The sequence below is a fragment of the Crassostrea angulata genome, chromosome 5, assembly GCF_025612915.1.
Source record: "Crassostrea angulata isolate pt1a10 chromosome 5, ASM2561291v2, whole genome shotgun sequence".
Taxonomy (NCBI): domain Eukaryota; kingdom Metazoa; phylum Mollusca; class Bivalvia; order Ostreida; family Ostreidae; genus Magallana; species Magallana angulata.
The window spans coordinates 14107450-14129751 of record NC_069115.1 but is presented as its reverse complement, the minus strand read 5'-3'; the positions used below and the strand labels follow the sequence as shown (position 1 = coordinate 14129751).

The following is a 22302-nucleotide window of genomic DNA, read 5'->3' as shown; positions in this document are numbered from 1 at the left end:
AGTACATATATACTGATGGATTTAAGTAAAAAAAAATAATAAAGATCATGAAATATCGGCGAAATTTGAAGAGGTCAAATAATTAAAAAAAAACATTCGAAGATTGTAAAACACTCTTGTCAAGAAAGTTTCTCCATAATAGGTGTTAAGGCTAATACAGAAAAGTCGTGAATTTAAGGTTTTACCACAGACTGAGGGAGGAATCAAGTGACAAAGTTTGAAAGCCACCATCACACTTGGTCTGTAGAACGTGTATCATATTTCCAAATCGAAGTAACATCATTCACGGCTTCTCACATACGATTTCTTTATATTCAGATGAGTAAGATTATCGACATGTTTTATGCGTTTAAATAAACAATAGTTTATATCGTATTTCTTGTAATATTTTTGGGTTTTTTTCTTATAAAAAATGGCATATTTTGGTGATTTTTGAAATGCAATAAAATTAAAATCATCAGCTGTAAGTATTTCTTTTTAGATTTGACAAAATATTTTTTTTATATTTTTGAAAACATTTCACTGTCAAATGTGTGACCAAAATTTCAAAGTACCAACTACAAAAAGGATCTGATAGAAAATTTGTTGACCATCGATGTTCCTTAAACTCAAACTAAATACTGTAAATATTATTTTACTACGATTATTAAAGCAATGGCATATTTGCACTCTGCTCTGGCATATAGCATTAGACCTGATGAAGATATATTACGAGTTCCTTTCAAATGTAGAAAATATTCTAAACGTTACAAGAGTAAAGACGTTTTATTTGCCGTTTGAATGAGCCTGTGCATCCACTATTCTCACTACCTGTTTATATCCTTTATCTCCAATTTTATTGACCTTTCCTACCTTTAAAAATAAATTGTTTAATTTAGACTTTATGAGGCAAATTCTGAATTCCGGAACACCTATACACGCAATCGCAAGCTTGTCATTGCAGTAAAACGATTCAATCTTTTAGCGTATTCTTTTATTTTACTATGTTTTAAAAAAAATTAATAAGATAAGGAAAATGAGCTGTAATTTTACTTTAAAACAAGCACATTGATTTGAACAAAACTTATATTAATATAAATTTACCATTATAAACAAATCAGTGATTTAACATGTCATTACCGTCTTCCTTGGAAGACGGTATAAAGAGTTGAAATAATTTACAGTCTCCGGGCTGTGCACTTCCTCTCCTTTGTGATTGGTAGAAAATACATGATGTGAAAATTTACATTTATTTCATTGGTTGATATACTGTTCGGCACAAGGGAGAACATTTTCTGATGATCGATGTTACGTACGATTTAACAATTTTCGTAGATTTCAAATCTTAAAAAGTGAGAAAACGAAAGAACAATAACAAGAGGCCCAGGGGCCACATCGCTCACCTGAGCAACTTTCTAGGTAAAAGCCGAAATGAGTTCAGTATTGAAGTGAGTGCAGGGGAGGTCCAGGTTTTGTACAAACTGAAATCTATACTTCCTACCGATGCTTTTAATTGACAATTTGTAAGTATTTCTATGTACTGTAAAAGGTTGATCTTTCGACAAGCCTCGGCTTATTTCGTTACCTTTTTCTTACAGCATTTCAACCAATGAAATAATTCTAAAAAAAATTTTCATCATGCAATTTCTACCAATCTCAAAAGAGAGAAAATGCATAGGCCGAAGATTGTAATCGAGAAATGGCAAATAGAAATTACAGCAGGATTTACATTAAAAATTAGCTTTTAAATACAAGTACAATTAATATTTTTCTCATTAACAATATATTTAACTTTATATCAAAATACTTATATAAAAGAATACAGCATGGAAAATATACTATTATTTAACCACAGTCAGGCAGCTGACATTACTTATTTTTCTTTTAATAATAAAATATACCCATACCTAGTATATATTTTTTATTAAAAGAAAAATAGGTAACGTCAGGTACTTGTCGATTTAAGTTATCGTTGGTACATGTACCTATTTAGTACTGAATTTATTATGATAATAGATAGAGTTATTTCCCGTTGGCCGCCACATATTAGAGGTCGACTCGGTGAGTTTTCGTCTTTGTCTTACCAAGTTTAAGAAAATATAGCAGAAATATTTGCTTGAAAATCTTTAATATGTTGACAGTGCGACCGTTATGGCGAGTGCAGATATTTATTTTGTTTTTTAAAATTAAGATCAGGCTTGTCAAACTGCACGTGACATTCGTCTAGACTCTGGCGTCACATGACGTCGTAAGTTACATTTTTTTAAAAAAAAGGCCCAGGGGCCATATTGGTCACCTGAGTGGAAGACATTGACTTGCTAGAATTATGCATGTAGATGTTAGAGTATGGACTTCCCCTTTTTATTCATTTTCTTTAATTGGGCTTGATCTAAGCACAATGGCTTTCTTTCCAACCAGTGCTTTTAAAATGCCTACCTCATTATCAATTTAGTCATAAAGAGGTCAATCTCAGTATTTCTGCAGAATATAGCACTTGTACTGTCAACTCTCAAGTGTAATATTATGCTTTAACATTTCTCTCCTTTTTTTGGGGGGGGGGGGTGTAACATTAGCTAAGATAGTTATAATAAAAACAGAAAATGTGAATAAGATTTTACTTTTATTTATTTACAAAATTCAAGAGATTTGGTGAAAATTTATCAGACAATAAGTACATGTAGATAATATAATAAAAAGTAAGAAGCATTATTTACTAACAATGAACTATCTAAATTTTATATGACTTAAAGACATTTTTATGTACACAGTATCAAATAATGCAATATTGCAACAATTTTGTGACAGAAATGCAAAAGTTCTTGACAATAACATTACATGTCAACATAGATGCTTTTTAAACAGTTAAGGTATTAAAAATTGAAATTAACCAAATTCACAAGACTCATAAGATGAAAGGAGATGCATGGTCATTTTGCACATTAAAAGTTTTTGAAGACGTTTTGCCCTTGATGAAAAGTAGAAAAATGTTCATTTCTCAAAATTTCTGCGGTAAAAAATTCATTTATTTCATATTTTAATGAGGAGGGTGTTTATGCATATTTCCAACCAAGAGATTTGTTTGAAATTCAAATCACATTTTACAATATCATATAATTCATGCACTGCCCATAGACTTCAATGCAAAATTCAATGTGAAATTATTTGGCCAATAATCAAAATTTTGTAAAGTCCTTTGGTGGAGCATTTTTATTTGATAACATCTTCAAAATGCTACCATGATTGGAAATATTGGACCATTCATTTATTAGGTACGAAATATGGTGGTTATATATTGAATACCTTAATTCAAACATTTGTTTAGAGAGAAGTTTAATACATCAAAGTAATGATTTGAAAGATATGAAATATACACTTTTTTTAAAGTTCTCTCGGAAGTAAATCTTTCCTATACACAACGAAAGCGAAAACCGGAAAGATTGCAACTGAAAGTAATTAATTATATGATGGTCAACAGACTTTGACTTTGAATATCAAATATTATTTTTAAAGAATTTTTAATAGGTAACATTTAATTGGAGTACCTGCAGGAATCAGATCACCTAAACTTGATGGTAATATTCCAAGATGGAATGATTAAGATCTTTCTGCAATCAATAATTTTGATTTTAAAGACCAGTCATGAGAAATTATAGTGATCCACCTTTTTTTCTCTCTTTTATAGGAAAAATTGTAATGTTAAAAAGAGGTAGGTTTACCTCCCTTTACGGGCTGTCCATTGACCCCCTCTTTTGATACTTACCTGCCTATACGTGTTTAATATATAGTCGATTCTCATTAGAGAATAATATAATGGTGGTCACATATTAAATATCTCAATGCTGGAGAAAATTAAATATCAATTAATATGGAGTTAACTGAAATCAGCAATATACTAGTAACTTAGAATGAGATGTAGGTATCTCTCTGATTAAGCATGTTGCATTCCTATTCTACACAGGTAACTAGAGCTAGTAAAGGTAAATGTTTAAAGGAATTTCTGACTGTTTTGAAATACAAAAATACAATAAACTTAAACATATAAGTTCATATATACAATGAACATTATTTCAAAATAAAATGATGTAAATGATATATATGAGAAAAAAAAATCTCTAACTGAGCTGCACGTGCTTTCAAAATTCATGTATCAAATTCTAATTTAGCTTCAAGAATAAACAAGTGACTTAAACAAAAATCAATAAGTATGCTGTATGGTCATGATAAGTAATCTAATTTCTGGGAGCTCTGAATAAAATCAAAGATAATGGTTTTTAATATAGTGTGTGAACTTTTGCAAGTACATGTATTTCATTTTCAGGTGCATCTTTTGAATTTGGTTAATTTGTAGACCACACAGCCTGTTTAAAGCCTCAGCAATTGGGATTTGTACAATACTGCATTAGGTTGATTACAAAGTAATTACATAAAGACTTGAATTTCATGTATGATAAGAATATTGACACTGAAATTGTTATTATATTTGCTCTGGAAGAAATATGAATTCACATACACTGTAAAAGTTTATATTCTCATGTTCTCTAGTATTGTTCTGCAGGGACTAAATGACACATGACACAGTAACATTAATAAATTTACAATTTTTCTATACAGCAATTATTTCATGAAGAGGTAATAGTCGGTGAATTTACTTCATAAAACTATAGAATACAGTGTTAAACATATATCAAAGATACCAATTACTTGATGCAAGTGTATATTTCTAGTACAACTCTAATCATTATTTACCAGAAGTCATTAATTTCTTGAAATTAAACTTTGTAAACAATTCATGTAATCTCAAAAAATTTCATGTATATTCAAAGTACCAAGTTCATGATATTCATGTATCATTAAAGAAAAGAATATAAATAGCAAGGGTAAAACTAAGTCACAAACATCAATACAGTATATTCATAATTTATAAGTATTAATTAACATACAATGATCATCATTTTTTTTACATGAATGATTGTCATTAATGGCACATGAATTTTCAGTAACAATGTTCAATTATTTTGTACATTTATAAATTGTCTGTTGAAAATTAATAAAAAGTCATATTGAAGAATTCCTGTTTAGTACAACTGTTTTGTGATTATTAATGAGTTGTTTGCAATTTTTTAAGCTATTCCATGCATGCATATAAAATTAGTTTAAGGTCAGATGACACGTTCCTCAAGAATTTTTTTCTATCTCCTCGTAATAAAGAGTTCCAATAAAAAATATTAATTTTATAATTACTTTAAGAATGTTCAAAATTTACTTGGATTTGGTTATGTGTCTAGATGGTCGAGTGGTTAGAACCGTGGCCGCACACAACCAGAAGTGTATAGGTTCTAGAGGTCGTGAGTTCAAAGCCTAGCCCCGGTGGAGATATAATTCTTATATAGTGAAATTCGCTGTGCTGTACATGTATTTATTTTTATATTAGCAATTCAAGTGTATTTTCAAGAAGATTATACAGGAAATTGCATACTCAAGTATTTTGCAGAAATGCGTGGTAAGGTACCCTAATTTTTTGCAAGAAAGCTTGTCAAAGTAGTAGTAAACCATTAACATATTCCTGGAAAAAGTTATCTGAAATTGAGGAACGTGTCGTCTGACCTTAAAGTATACATATGTTTAATAAGAAACAAGATTTTACATCAAGTAATTGGTGCCTATCAGATACTGTATACAGGGAAATATTCGCCCCATTTTATTTTCCCCCCGTCATCCATCTTAGAGGTAGACAAATTTAAAACGGGGTAAATTAAAAGAACATGGTATGATTTCTTCAATAAAACTGCGACTGGGGAGAATTTTAAATGTTGCAAAATTACGTGAAAGGGTGAAAATAATTAACACAGCTAGGGCGAATATAACCCTGTATACAGTAATCAATGTACCAAATGTCACTAAGTGACACTGGCACAAAGGTAGGTGGGAGAGGGGAAATAAATACTTGTGCGTCCCTTATATCAGATTTAAAAAAGTAAATGTACAGTAAATCATTTTATGGTCTGACCAATATGCCTCAATCACATCAGTTTCACAATGAGGAAAGTTTGTGAAAATCAAATCAAGTTGTGAACCCGACTCATGAGTTACCTTTTTTACCAATTGTGTGCATTTTAAATTCAAGTTCATAAAGTTCAGAAATTCTTTGTGACCTGTAAACAAATCAAAATTGAAATCTCCAAGAATTATCAATTTCTCTGTGTCTACAAAAGGTTTTAAATGCAACATAACTTCACGTTCAAATTCTTTAAAAGAACATGCAGGGAACTTGTATAAAACAATTATCTGCACTTCTCCAAGGTCTCTGAAATGTATTAAAGCTATGATGAATTCAAGCAAAGTGTTGCTGAATTTTGAAATACATTTCATCAAATGGTCTTCTTTAACGTATAATGCTGTTCCATGATGAGGACGATAGCTGTGACTTCTCTTTTCATGATTAAACAAAGTCAAGTAACCTTCCATCATAAAATTCTGTTCATCATTGATGGTTAATCTTGTTTCTGAAAAACCAATAACATCTGATGCTAAAACATTGGGTTCATTTTTAATTTCAGTGAAATGTTTATGAAGAGATCTTGCATTATTAAACATAATTTTTAGTTTGTTCTGCTCTGTTTTGTACAATGGAAGATAACACAGTTTTAGAGGTGCTTCCTTCCTCATTCTTTCCATTTCTTCTACAACTTTTTTTATCAACAGTTAATGCTTGTTCATTGAAATTCAGAATATGCAATTTGTCAACAGATCTAACTCTACTAAGAGCTACATAATGAATGTGGGGTGTTTTCCTTACCCTTGATTGAGACAAATCTACTACAATTTCATCAACAGTGCAGCCCTGAGCCTTATGAATTGTCTTACCAGCAGCTGGTCTTAAAGGAAACTGTATTCTTTGATATGTAGTTGAATTGAAAACAAAAGATCGCTGACAGTCAAATATTGGTGTCCAATCATCCATAACATCATCATGGAAAAGATGTCTGTATTTCTGTCGAGCTATTCTTCCTACTGCAGAATCTAAAAACTTCACCCACACAATACTTGGCCTTGATACACCAGGTAATCTGTTTTCAACAAGAAATACAGTACATGATGAACCATTTGTCAAGCCATCAGTAACATCAATATTAACCGTAATGTCATATATCATTCCAATGGCTAGAGTTAGTCTTGTCATGAGATTTGCAGTTTTGCTTACATCATCTTGATATTGCAATGATCTGAGTAGTCGGTCTTTCACAGTTTTACTGTGGTCTTGAAGGACACTGTCAACAGCTTTAACAATGACTTTTTCACCAGGAAGTTGCTCTATAAGTTTATTGTTATATTCATCTACTTTTGCATTCATTGTGAAAAGATGGGGAGCATTGTGTGGATAATTTGGACTATTTTCAGCAATGATGCGCCTGTGAATTATATCCAAGTCCTCAGAAGTCATCTCATTGTGACGAAGACGGTTCAAAAGCTGTGCAAATTCTAAATCATCCTTTTGTCGCATTACTTCATCTAACTCAAATAAGGTGAAGTTTTCTTTCCAAAGATTACATGCAAGTGCTTGGGCATTTTGTTTTAAATCTTGAAAAATCCAGCCATCCATGACTCAGCTATGTTAAGGAAGGTCTAAGAATTCTACCACGTGAAATTTAGAAAAATTTGCATAAGCCCCGCCCCTTATTCATGAGATTTTACGAGATATGGGTATTTCGGTAATTTACAAACATCTACCAAAATGAATATGATTAATTATTGGGTTTGAATGGTTCAAGAAAGGTGTACTGAAATAAAATCATAAACTATTCTTTATATCTCGCGAAATCATGAAATTCCTAAGTCGTCTGATGACGTGTCGAGGCTGACTACGTCACATCGGCGCTTGCAGCTGTGATCAGAATAAACATGTGGACTTCAATGATATATCTCGGAATTTAACTCGTTTACAACCAGCGTGGACAGAAATCGGCATAGGATTCAACTAAACAAGGTAGGAATTATCTGTACCTCCCCTAGATATTGTTTTATATTATTTAATATTGTTGGATGGAACGGAAACGAAGTGAAATTCCTCGGCTGCGATTTTGTTTACTTGTTTACATTTGTTTTTCATGTAATATTGTGTTCAAACATCAGTTTGGTGACTCAGTCAGGCAAAGTAATTGTTCTGCGTTTCGCTAGTTTTGATCATAGAGAGCGTTGAGACTCATTGTAGCTTTGTACTGGTCTCATATCGCGATAATATTAGATCGCATTTCCTCAATGTTCAAAGTACACATTAAAAAGGCCATGGCCAAACACTGTATGTGCTAGCACTACAAAGATTACTGTGAGGATCTGGAATGATTATAGACAAGATTGTAATGTTGTTTAAGTAAATCGAAATGTGTTATTTTATTCAGCCTTCTTTTATGAAGATCTAATTAATTTTATTTAAGACAAAATTAAAGTGTGTTCAAACTGAATTTCCACTCATTTTAAAAAAATAAACATTTGATTATGCCTGTTGTAATATCACTGAAATTGAAACCGCCATTAATATGCCCAATAATAGAGTAATGTTTCATGTTCATGTTATCTTTAACACAATAGCTTGCTAATTATGACACATTATTCATTTTCAGGGTTACTTAGGCAGTAGATGGTCCACTGAAAACACTTCTTGGGATGTTGATAAAAAGTAGGTACTACAAATGTATATAAATATTTCTTTTACTCACTAACTTCAACTTCATGCATAGTTGGTTGTTTTTTAATATCATATTGATAATCATACTAATGTAACCTATTATAATAATTTGCATTGATATCTATTGAAATGAAATTTGAAATTGATATATATTCATCATTTCAGGTATTGGTTTTCTTATCAACTGGACTACCTCCAAATATCAAAAAGACAGAAGAGAAGAACATGTAGTGTGCAAGAAGAATTGTCAATTTCCATAAATTACACATAATGACTAAAAAATACTAAAAATCAGAAAACACTAGTCTTGTTGAACAGTTTGTCACAGAAAAGCAATCTCTATAGTATTTGTAAAGTTGATTATCAAAATAAATTCTTGATAATTTTGATATATATTGTTTCTTCTTGCTTTCTTTAATTAGTACTAAAATATCAATTATGATTACAAGTAAACCTGATTATACATTAAAAGAATTTATTCACCAGCATAGTAACATAAATTATTATGAAACATAAATGTGTAAATTACAAACTCAACACATACCCCCCCCCCCCCCCCCCCCCCCCCAAATAAAGGCAACTGATGAAATTGTTTTTTTCCAATTTCAACAATTTTATAATGATGATTGGTGTGAACAGAAACAACATTTTAACATTATTTTAGTGAAATTCACAGCGTTAAATTATTTTAAGAATGAAAATAAAAATCATGATCTTAGTCAGTGTTGCGTTTGAATTTCACGCAAATGACGCTGAAAGTGAAGTGGGTCAGATAAAATGCAGTAGTGCAAGGGCATACACTTGATCAAATATATTGAAAATTTCCATGTCTTACCATTGTATCCCTATTATATCAAAAAGTGCTGGGAGCTGTATGAAGTCGGTACTCATTTCATATGAATAAGCGTTAATTGCGGGAAATCCCAGTAAATTGCTGTTCATACACTGTTTACATTGAATTTAATAATTGTTCTTACTTGAATATTTTAAGCTCCCAGCACTTTTCGAAATTTTAAAGGTTCATTTTACAAGTTAGAAACAGAAATAACTATATTTGTTTATGTTATGCCCTTGCACTTTGCATTTTTTCGTATTATTCCTGGTTCATCTATTTTTAGCAGTATTGCGTGACAGGGTATTCCCAAGAGACTCAAAAATTGCTCATCCGATAACAAATTATTTAATTTGTATAATCGATAAAATATCACTTTGTTTAACAAATGTTTGGAGTAGAATACCAAGATTGTTCAAAGGCTAACATTTTATGTGATAAATATCGCTATTTTTGTATGGACGCCCTTAACATAGCTGAGGATTGGTTTAAGTTGAAAGAAATCTCCAACAGCAATAATACTAATGTCTCCAAACGGCCTCTTCAAACCAGTAAGAAGCTGAAGTCTGTCATTTATAAATTCCAACTTTGCGTTGCCAACCATTGAAAGTTCATCGATGATGACTACTGACAAATTTCTATACTTAGTTCTAAATGTGTTGAGTTCATCACAATGCATGTTTTGCTGCCTTTGGTTAATTTTCTGGTGAAATGCAGAAGCAATTGTTTGACCACCAATGTTAAATGCAGCTTTTCCAGTGTATGCACAAAGAAGAATTCGTATATCATCTGGATTCTAAATACCGATGTAAAGCTTGATAAAGCGCTCTGATTAACACCGACTTTCCAACTCCTGCACCTCCTGACAGATATGCATGAATAGGTTCCTGTTTAGACTTGATCCATTGCATAACATGATTGAAGAATTCTCGTTGCTTCAAATTTAAACTGGCTACAAGCTTTAAATACTCATCATCAGGTAATCTAACAGAACTCTGCTCATTCAGTTGTCTTGTTGATGGAATTCCAACATCACTTCCTATATCATACTCTCTCTGTTCAATTGGCCTTTCTGGATTAAAGTGAACAAATGTTTCAGAGTCAACAGTTCCTTCATATTCATCATCTGCATCAGTTTGTTGAGCACCAGGAGCTAATTCATCATATGCTTCTGTCAAATCATCCTGCGCCATCTGTTCTGCCTGCTCAAGCATATCAGCATTATGTTCATACTGTTTGATTTTCTTAGCTAAGAAATTTTTTTTCTGGTTAAATGATTGCTCAAAGCTCTGATGTCCACACAGAAGATCAGAAGTTTCATTTCGCCATGGAGTGAACAGCATTAGTTTTTCTCTATAGTAATTTTCTGGGTTTGTCTTTAAGCTATAGCGCACATATCGTATAACTCTTGGTGTTTTTCTGCGCTTAATTTTAATTCCATTTCTCAACACAACTAATGTGCTGTCGTCTTTAAATTCACCCTCAGTATCAGATCCACTATCTTCATTTTCTGACTGGTGTCTCTCATCATCATTTGTTTCCATTTCAGATAGGTCAGTTATACTTTCCTTTGGGAAAACTACATTTAACTGTGACACATAGTCAGCTAAACACCAGTTTTCAAGTTGTTTTGGACGTTTTGCATATCTTTTGACTATGTTACTGCATTCTATGTCTGTGGAATTAGCATTCAACTTTTGAAGTTCTGAATCAGGTTTGACAAGTATTACACGGTCATCAACTGGAGATGTGTTTATAAACATTACATCTCTTGATACTTTTGTAAGGGGCATTTGCAAAACTAGATATGCTGCTTCTTGTGCTCCAATTTCAACACTGTTAAGAAATTGATTTCCAATATGTCTAACTTGTCTCTTAATGTCAAGATTGCCATCTCTTGCTTCTTTTGCAGCTCTACTCAGCAGATCACTCATGCCCCTTTGGGATTTACTTATGTATGAGACAATGTACATTGCACAAGCATATGGATCCAAAACATACTGAATATCGATGTTTGCTGCCCATCCATGAAGAGGAGTACTGTTGTAAGCATTCACTCTCAAGTCACAGGGTTTACGTTTTAAAAATACCTTGGGTGTTCTCAAAGAACTTGTGATGCATTTTATATAATCATCTTCGGATAGTTGTAGTACATTCTGCAAAAAGTCTTGGAAAGTGCAGCTGATGTCACATCCATTTTTAAAGGCATTCACTTTGTCTTGCATAGTCTTATACAATTTTTTGTATTTCTCAATGTCACTGTCCAAAGGTTCCAATATCATAGTAGCTTTGAGTGGGGGAAGTGGAAATCCAAATCTGCAAACAGCCTTTCTTTTTTTTGCATGTTTGTGAGTGTTTATGAACTTGCAATTCTATCAAATTGTCTTCTGTATTCCTTTCACACTTCAAGTAGCTGTCAACAAATGCAACAATTTCCTTGTTTTCATTTTCTAAGTATTTCGGAGCATTTTCAATCCAAACAATCATGTGAACATGTGGTGATCCCCTTTGTTGAAATTCAACACTATAGAAAAAGTCCTGTATCTTGCCAATAGGATGATGATCACTCTTAAGCACAGTATTTAAAAAAGTTCGAAAACGATGATCAAAATATCTTGTACATGTAATTGGGTCTTTCTGAACTAACTTTGACTTTTCAGTCCATGTCATGCTCTGAATTTCAGAATCTGTGTACTCTTTGCCATTGTTTAAAACTCCTAGTGCTCTGATCAGATCATTCCAACGTGTATCTGCAGCAGAAAAGGACATAAACCAAGTTGGTAGACCAAGTTGTCGTATCATTGCAAAAACATCTTTCTTTCTTGTTTCAAGATAAGGAGGAGAATTTCTCAATTGTTTGAAAACATAAAATCCTTCATTGTGTCTAACAATGTCACTGATTTGATCAGGATTTCTTATTTCATTTGCAGTAAAGGTTTTCCCCTTTGTTTTGCACTTCCTAAGGGCTAAATTGCATTTGTCTGTTACCTGTTTTAGTTGAATCTTTTTCAATTTGAAAAACAAATTTGGTACCGACTGTGCAGCACGTCTATCAGCACTTCGTAATTCCCACTTGGCAATATCAGCATATGAAAGAGGTACTTGACGCTGATCGTTTTCTACTCTTCCTTCACCACAAAATATTGTTGGAAATGACAAATACTCAGCCATTTGATCTTGATACAAACTAATTGGACGCTGTCCCTCTCCTGGAGCAAACGTGAAGATCTGGTTCATGTCATATGAGTCACTGTCTAATAGAGTATCACGATTTCCATCCTTATCACTATCAACTTCACAGAATTCATCAGAGTCTGATCCATCTGATTGGTCATGCATTGCTGAATCTTCATTGGTGTGACCCTCTATAAACTCTCTCATTAATTCGCTTGCAGATTTGGTGACCTCATGGAACCAGTTGTCATCTATGTTTATGTTTGAATTCTTATAATATTCACTGTTTTTCATTAACCAATGTAAAGCAATCAGAACCTTTGTAGGTCGGATATTTTCATGACAATAAGAGTGCTGAAAAGATAGTTTTCTTTTTAACTTCACAGGTATTGTAATATTTTCATCAAGTCTCCTTGGAAGACTATTGATTGTTGGTTGAATGTCAACTGGCACATTTCCTTTTACAGAATACTGTCCTCCTCTTGGTAATTCTCTAATCTGCATGAAGGGAATTCTTAAGGATACGAGTCTTTCTTCCAATGGTAACAGATTCAATTCACTTGGTTTTTGAATCCATATCATTCCATTTGCAATAGAGAGTTTTGGAGTTCGACTTTCTTTTAAACTTGAATTGCATGTGTTGCATATCCATTCCTGCTCGTTTACAGACTTTGTATTAGTAAAATACATACTTTTGATTTCAGCATCCAACAAAATATTATCTACATTTGAAACACTTTCCTGAAACCATGTCTGTTGGCAACATGTGCATACAAACACTGGACCCAATCTTACATTGTTGTGAAAATTGTCAACACACTCAATTGCATCAACTCCAAATTTACTTTTTCTGTATCTTTGTTTTTCAGTTTCAATATAGTCCAAATTCTCCCGTGAGTGTGCTTTTGATTGTTTTGCAGCAATATTTTCTAATGTTCTATAGTGTTCATTTTTTCTCTTTTCTTTCATCTTCAATCTCTCTTTTTCTAACTGGTTAGACTGCTTTTAATCTCTGGATCTTGTCGTTTGTTTCTCATACGGTCTCTTTCATTGTCTTTAAACTCTGGATCCTGTCTCTTGCTTCTTTTACTGTCCCTTTCCTTGCTTTTAAACTCTGGATCTTGTCTTTTGTTTCTTTTACTGTCCATTTCCTTGCTTTTAAACTCTGGATCTTGTCTCTTGTTTCTCATACTGTCCCTTTCCTTGTCTTTAAACTCTGGATCTTGTCTTTTGTTTCTTTTACTGTCCATTTCCTTGCTTTTAAACTCTGGATCTTGTCTCTTGTTTCTCATACTGTCCCTTTCCTTGTCTTTGAACTCTGGATCCTGTCTCTTGTTTCTCATATATTCTCTCATGTAATACTTTTTATCTTTCTTTATTGCTGTTGTTTTTAAGTGACCAGTATTGGTGCCATCAGATTGTTTGTTTGTGAGAGCAGTCGTTGTTAACTGATCTAATCTATAATATTGATGTGTACTTTGATTATTTGTAGGGAAGCTATGAATAAGTGTACGGAAAGAGACAGGCATCACTTCAAATTCAGTTGCAAATTCAATGTGCATACTTTCATACATTGCATACAGAAATCCTAATAAATCATTTAAGCAGCAACTGTGTCTCATCAGAGACTTTCCATCACATTCAGACAAACCATTTTCCCCATGAGAATGCGAGTCAAAAAAATAAAAATCATTGTCTGAATCTTTGTACAGTGCTGAACATATTGAGCCAATCATTATTAAAACGTACCTAGATAATCCCAATGCTTGTTGCAGACATTCATGTAGAGTTTGAATTTGATTTCTCTTATCATCTGTAACTAATAAGCCAAACAATGTATCAAACTTATCAACCATATGGTGATTTTCACCAGAATCAATATGAATTGGTAATTCATCAAACATCAGTAATCTACTTTTAAGTTTTCCAACACTCTGAAGATTCCCAACAACCGTGTTGTACAAATTATCTCCCTTGAGCAGAGTCTGATCTAAAAAGGAACTAGTAAATGAAAAATTTTCATATGAATTTGACAACATCATAAGTGAATTGCATGTACACTGATTACCTCTTGAAAATGATGAAAACCTCATGCTTCCCTGATGGAAAGATCCAAACACCACATTATCTGAATTCTGATGCATACAATTACCTTGCAGTGCATGTGTTGTTTCATTTGGTATATTGTTCATTACAAACGGAGTAATATTCTTAGTTGTAATCTGAGAGATATTCTGAGTAAGCAACTGAGAGGAATTCTGAGTAATCATTTGAGGCAACTTTTGAGGCAACATTTGAGGCATAGTTTGAGTCAAAGTGGTCTCAGGGAGAGCCGCAGAGACCACTGTCACAGGGGTGGTAGAGATCACCCCTGCCGGTACAGATGTCATAGGTGATAGGACGTGGCCTACACCCAGAGGCACAGACAGTTGGACGTGGCCAACATCTGTGGGGTACTTGTCACCCACATCTGCCTTACATGTATTCTTTTTTACAGCAGTTTTCTTCCAGCTCTTCTTCCTAGGCATTCTGTGATCTACAAAAAATATAACAATGTTATAATTTATACTAAATAATAAGGATCAGCATAGCCTTCACTTGATTCTAACACACTTTCTAAAAATAATAATGCTGTCATCAGACACCTTCAGATTAGAGAGCAGTTGTTGGAAACTACAATGCAGATACTTTTAAAAATATATACTTATTTTAAGTTTGTAGCACAAATCAAATTTAGGAAAGCAGAAAGTTGAAAAAAATTAAACCCTGAAAGTAAATTCAAAATTACAGGCAACACATATGACAACATTGATTTAAAGAGGTCACTTGTGTGGCACAGAGCGTCTGCTCTAGAGACACAAACTAAGGAGTTTATCCTTTGTTCGTTGATTCGAACCCCACTGTGGGATGTGGAGACTGGTCCTTTGGACAAGACCGTAACAACAGAGGTCCTGTGTCTCTGAAAATGCTGGCATGAAAAAGATCCCTCACTGCTCAATAGCCCCGAGTGCCAAGTATAGGACAAAATTTTTAGATCTCCACCTGCAAGTACTGGCGTCTTATATGAGTGAGAAATTCAGAGGGTTTTTAAATAACATACAATCAATCATTTTAAGAGAGACGCAAGTTACATGCAATTTGTATACCATTTTCACACAAGACTTACCTTGAACATGTGTCACACAATTCAAGAAATTATATGTACTGTATAAATGTATACAACATTTACTGGCATAGCTTTTGTGCAATAATCCAAATTACATATCTAACCATTATGGTATTTCATAAAATTTTATATAATTTTTTTTTGTTTATTGAGGACTGTGTGTACATTGGTATTGTGGTTAACCTGCAGTCAAAATTATAAAAGCAACCGTTTAAGCCATTTCAAGTTTTTCTATGTTATGCCACCACATGCATCTTTATTTTTTCATAACTCATATGAGAAATTACAAAGTCAGTATTGTTAAAATTTGGCTATTTTGGTCAAAACCTTTTAATTCTGCCATTTCCTCTAAATATTCCTCTAACATGTGTTATAATTTGGTAGCATTTAATACTTTGAAATTTCTTTAAAATGAAAGATTAAGAACGCTCTCTACACTGCACACTAAAGAGTTCTGATTCTAAGCTATTTTCCTGCAGTAGTGATCTGCCCTTAGATCTAAATTATAAAAAATAGAAATTTGCAATATATTACTCAAATTGTAACTAATTCAAGTATTCTTAACATTTTAAAAGGCCATGATAAATTGACTGAACCTGTTATTCACATGTATTCTCTCTATTGAAGTAATTAACAGTGATTTCTTTTCACTGATACTGTGTTGTCTTTGAACATTTTTCCTGGGGGTAAATGCCACACACCATACAGTTAAAATTAGATAACTAAGCTCAATATTAACTCCTTTATACAATATATTTTTCTCGATGTCCAAAAAAATTGTGTGAGAGGGTCTTTAAATCAATTCCTTTGAATTACATTATTTTTATCAGCATCTAAGATGAATTGTAACTCATAAATCTGCAAGGAAAAAATTTGTAAATTAAAGTTTGAAAAATTTTGCGACAGACACACACACTTGTGTAAAACAGTACACCCTCTTCATCACAACTATTTGCAAATGTGTGTAATCCATAGTAACTACATTTGTCTTTGTAACCTTAGACTATCAGAATGATTTTATATTTGTTTTTATTTAAACGGCTCAGGAATTTCCGAATTTATGTATCTTAATTCTGATGCAAGGGATGTCTACAAAGGAAGAAAATATTTCTATTTTGTCATAAATATGGTTTTTCAGAAAGTTGAATTTATTAGATGTAGTAAACAAAGGCTTAATAGTGTAACACCATATAAAGAATGCAAAATAACATTTTCGAGAAGTAATCAGGTATAAAGTTCTGAAATAATTATAACAATAAAACAAATTGTGATCGCCACAAGGGTTTCACTGTCATAAATATTAACAAGTTTATCTTTTAAAATGATAGGTGAGCTAGCGCTGTGGCCATTATAAAATACAGAAGCAGATTTCTAAAACATTGGTTTAAATGAATCGATTAATAAACAATAGGAAAACACAGTGGTGGAGTGGGGTCTCTATTTAGAATTGTAAATCTAGAGTGGGCTTCACATTGGCAATGACATAGCTCATTGACTGTGCCTTAATCATTATGCATCTACTGTTATTTTAATTTCGAGGTGAAAATTTTCCATAACCATTTGTACTGTTTTGTAGCAATCGTATCTTCTCGGGCCTCTGGCAAGCTCGGAAAACATATTCGAGATTGTTAAAGTTAGCTATTTATTATTATAATATTTATAAATACTTGGCATTATAAGACCTAAGCTAGAGTAAATGTTAATCTTGCCATTTATAATAAAACACAAAACTTCATGTGAAGATGATAAAACGAAATTCAACTGGTACAGTGTATCTAACCTACACAGTACAGTTTTCCCAGAATCCCCTACTATGGAGTCGAGCATTGGTATTTCAGTGAAACAGACTAACTGTTGCCAGCGCTCGAGAGTGCTAGCAATTAGACAAAGTTCAACAAAGAAACTAAGCCCCATATGGGTCACAATTAAAGCTAAGAAACCTATTAAGAACTTGTTAAATGCTAAAAAAACCATTTTATGAATACTTTACCTCCGTCAAAAATGATCACCTCTTCTAGGTTAAGAATGGTTGAAACATATCAAGGCCCTGAATGAACACTAAATTTTTTATTAAATTTTATATCGCCAGGATTGAATATAGGGTCAGACTAATAACAGGAAATGGGACTATACTGCAAGCCAGTGCAAGGTTTTACTATACAAAAGAAAACATTTTTAGTCTAGACAACCCTTAAATGTAATTATAGCAAGCGCAGCAAAGGTCACAAAGCAAGCTAAATAGACTAACGTGTAAGAACAGAGGAAATTTGGAATGAAATCTGTACATATGTCAAGCAAATTTTGTTGTGACAGCTTCCCAGAATTCCTTTGCTACCCAATACCCTTTGCGCCAATAAATAATAACATAAGGCATAAAAGACTTTCACTGTCTTTCAGTATGTAGAAATCTTAAAAAGAAACAAAAAATAACTCTGAAATTTCTTTCAACAAAAATTGCACTAGGTCTATTAGTTTCAACTAGACGCTCTGCTGTTTCCGTTAACCCTGACGATCTCTCATGTGACATAATGATCTAGATGTCTCATGCGACTTGCGTTTGAAGTGGCAGATCAACATTTCAGGTGTATTTTTTAAGGTACCACTGCGCTCGCCCAAACGGTCACACCGTAAAACATATTAATGAAAAATACAAGTCTTATTTCTGGATAACTACTTTTAAACCGAAATAAATACATGTAGTTATTCTAATGAAAGATGGGACTAATATCAGTACTTTACCCATTGAATGCAATTTTTAAAAAATATTAATTCCCATTCTGTTTCAATATATCATGATATATTGTTTAAAGTTAACTAAATATTATTTCCAACTTTCAATTACGAAAAGAAAAAATAATAAACATTTATGAATAAGTTTAACTTTTCTGTGTTTATTTTATTTGAATTAAAAATTTCGATTATAATTCATTACTAATCAATTATGCCCAGCCGAATATTACTGATATAATTGATTCTAATTTCTTTTCGATTTCCCATCACTAGAACTTAAATCAGACTGCTAATTATATAAACCACATAGTCATTATTACTATTCTAGTATCATATAGCACCTTATCTAATTATCTAATTACCCTAAAGTACTTTACATGGTAAAAAAAATAAGTACAATATAAAACAAAGAACAAGTGCAATATAAAATGCAGAATGGTAAAATCATATGGCATGAAAATAACACCTTCCTATTAATTTATTTTTAAATAAAAAATGACCATAACACAATTTTTTATAATAAACTGCATGTAAATCTATAGTCTTTTTATTCTACTGTTGTCTTTTTTTTTTATCATTTTACACACACTACTAAGCTATATTTTAGCCAATTGTCAGGAACCTGTGTAGGTGATATTTCTCATCTCCGCGATTGACACAAAATCACAATTTATATAGTTTCCTTTCTGCAAACTTCGATAAACACTTTGTACTGCTACTTTTACTAACAATAAGTTATGCTTTATAAACATGTTCTGATGACAGGTCTGCCTATATGCAAGAGTTGTCCCTGTAGACGACTTTCATATTTACAAAAGTTATTTCCCTTTGTGGGGACTATCCAGGGTCAACCGGCGTAAGGCACTGTTTTCCCTCTATAACCTTACCAACTTTATAGGTCAGTATCTTAGTAATTAAATCTGTATGAATATGTTCATAATTTACATGTTACCCTATACCCTGGCAATACAGGTACAGATTGAAATTGTCCGATAACGTTTGAAGATTAAAAATATTAACACGTAACTTACAAAGGACAGAGACAGTGGGAAAAGGAGCGAAACGCTGACAACGGGAGATAACTCTTAGGGATGTAAAATTCGTCTATTTTTGTATTGTACAATGACAAACTATTACTCTTCCTTCTACTAAGTAAATTTAAAAATAGATCATCTTCTCAATCTTCTTCAACACTAGAAAAATAATACCGAGCGCAGCGAGAGGCGGGCAAAGCCTGCCTCGCAAAGCGAGGATTAATGGTAACACGTATATATAAGAAAATCAGTGAAAAATGAAAGTTGAATCAGGGGTACTAAGGCCAAAAAAAGTTTCTTCCAGCCCTGGGCGCCACCATCTTGGCAGCCATTTTGTTTTAAAAAGTTAGTTCGATCATTGATTGATCAGTACTTATCGATGTTTGTTGCCCCTAAACTCGATTAAATAAGTTCCAGTGTTTCAATAGAAGGTAATTCGAATTAAAAGAAATTAAAAAGGAAACCAGATAATTTTCAATAGTGCTTCAATCAAAAAACACGACATGTTCTATGTTTGTCTTATCAAATTATCAGATGGAAAATCAAAACATTAAGGTCAAGGAACTGATCTTTTAGATACCGAATAAAGTATTTAATTTTATTACAGCGGCATTCATATGAATTAAATTGATAAACAATGAAAGAAGAAATAAAAAATAGTTCGGAATAACGTTACTCTCTTCGGCTATTTCCGAAGACAAAACTTGAACGTTTTACGTCTGAAATATGACGTCACAATGTAGACTGAGCACGCGACGTTTAGTAAAACTTTGGCTAATGATTTGAGTAGGCAACCAGGCGGATCTTACTGTGTGCGTTTCAAATAAATTTTATTCTACAAAAATCAAACTGCACTGTGGTAAATCTGCGCTCGGTCCATCGGTCACACCGTTTACATATTAGCAGTATCTAAATGGAGTTGTTTTTCTCCGTGTGACTTTATTCCGAGAGACTTCAACTGCGCAGCATGATCGCATGATCGAGCTTAAACACTGCATAATAACAAATTACTGCTGCATAAGGAAATATACGCAAGGTTGTAATTATTCAGCTAAATCCTTAACTATTCAAACCTTACAGAATGAAAACAACAATCAGCAATGAATACTTTTGTTTCAGATCCGTGTAAACACTAAACTTCAGTTACTTCTTCACCGTCCACATCAAAAATGACTGAAGGAAGCGAGCCTCGTTTTCATTTATTTGGTATACCGCGCCCGATCGAAAAAAAAAATAAACGAAGGTAAACCTAATCTGTTGATATCATTTCGTACGGCCATAAACTAGACAAAATTGAATGCGCACTACATAAAGTTCCTTGCATATAGATGTAACTAATCACAGCTCTGTTACTTATGGGAACTGGAGAAGATTTTTAAAGTTTAAAGGTTTTCTGATGTATTCGTATGTAAAATTTACTCATCCATTACAGCCCTGCCCTTGCCCCAGGGGTCATGATTTGAACAAACTTGAATCTACACCACCTGAGAATACTTCACTATGAGTTTCATCTTTCCTGGCCAAGTGGTTCTTGATAAGAAGATTTAAAATATTGTTTTTATTAGTATTTCCATATGGTCTGTGTGTATTCATTCGGGTTGGGTGCATTTACATGGTTTTACAATTCGTCTCATTACTAGCAAAAACACACCACAAACGTGTAAAACTTTAGTCATATAGTTTAATAAATTCTCCTTATCCAGTGACATATATTACGCATTGTAGGCAAAAGTTTCATATTGAAAATGAAACGTAGCCAAGATGTGGCGATTTTTAGTCTGCTCTATGAGAAAATTCGAGTTAACATGTGGAAATTTTAACCCAATTCATAGCCTGAAATTTGGCTCAGACGGCTGTTTGTTTCAATTAAATTAGGTGAACTTAATCTTTTCTTGATTCAGGTTTTCACTTTGGTAACCTTTCAACTCCTCATTTGTCAATTTTTTTCTATTTTTTTTAGGGCTTACATCCGACAGAATATCAAGTTGTTGATTTAAATTGTTGACTTTCACGAACTGGAAGTCGTACATAAAATTTCTTAAGTGTTACAATTTAAATGAAAAAAAGGATATAATATTCCTTGAAAATAAATAGGGTTTGTCCTTTAAACATGCTTATGAAGCGTACAAAGTTTGATACACATTTATGGGAGGGTTTTCTTTGAAGTTTGCTAAAAAGGCTGAAATGGACACATATACATACACAGACATATGCACAACAGTGATGCTATAACCCCTTTACAACAAGTTGTGCGAGGGGCTAATAACCTTGTGGAATGTATCACAAATAAATTACGACGAAATAGTTTAAATTTTCAACTTTATTTTCAATTAAACACCCTTACAAAAAAATTAAATTGTTTGAACAACAATTTTTTACAGAACTTGCTTTTCTGTAAACTAGTATTTGATACTTAAACAAAAGATTACCTTTATGGAAAATATGTTAGGAGAAAGACATCTTGTACATTGTAAAACTACTGCTGTTGAAGAAAAAGATGTTTTTGAAGGGTGAAATAGAAACACACACACACAAAAAAAAAGTAAACTACGTCAAAAAATAACTACTGTTGTGAAATACAAACAAATTTGCTCTAAACTACTTTCAACCAGACATTTTTAAATTTTCATTAAAAAACTATAAATAAAACAAATATGCCATAAGGCATTTTTTTCAAAACTAGTAGTCTTCCTTTTGTAGCCTT

General features: G+C 32.7%; 1 protein-coding gene and 1 long non-coding RNA gene across 2 annotated transcripts; one reads left to right on the top strand and one right to left on the bottom strand.

Moving 5' to 3' along the window:
• Positions 1 to 4517: 4517 nt before the first annotated feature.
• On the bottom strand, positions 4518 to 7546 carry LOC128185113 (uncharacterized). Its single transcript, XM_052854791.1, has 3 exons — positions 6844 to 7546; positions 6216 to 6482; positions 4518 to 4537 (listed from the first exon to the last, which is right to left on the bottom strand). The coding sequence occupies exons 1-3, from the start codon at positions 7478 to 7480 to the stop codon at positions 4518 to 4520; spliced, it is 924 nt and encodes a 307-aa protein (XP_052710751.1). The 5' UTR covers positions 7481 to 7546.
• Positions 7547 to 7601: 55 nt separating this feature from the next.
• On the top strand, positions 7602 to 9189 carry LOC128185988 (uncharacterized). Its single transcript, XR_008243871.1, has 3 exons — positions 7602 to 7963; positions 8598 to 8653; positions 8828 to 9189. It is a non-coding gene; the product is annotated as an uncharacterized LOC128185988 (long non-coding RNA).
• Positions 9190 to 22302: the final 13113 nt, after the last annotated feature.

Coding starts and splice junctions, on each gene's coding strand:
- LOC128185113 (XM_052854791.1), bottom strand. CDS start 7,480: ATGCGACAAAAGGATGATTTAGAATTTGCACAGCTTTTGAACCGTCTT. Junction 6,483..6,843: donor TCCTTTAAGACCAGCTGCTG/GTAAGACAATTC, acceptor TTGGTTTTTCAG/AAACAAGATTAACCATCAAT. Junction 4,538..6,215: donor TTCTTTTAAAGAATTTGAAC/GTGAAGTTATGT, acceptor TGTGTCATTTAG/TCCCTGCAGAACAATACTAG.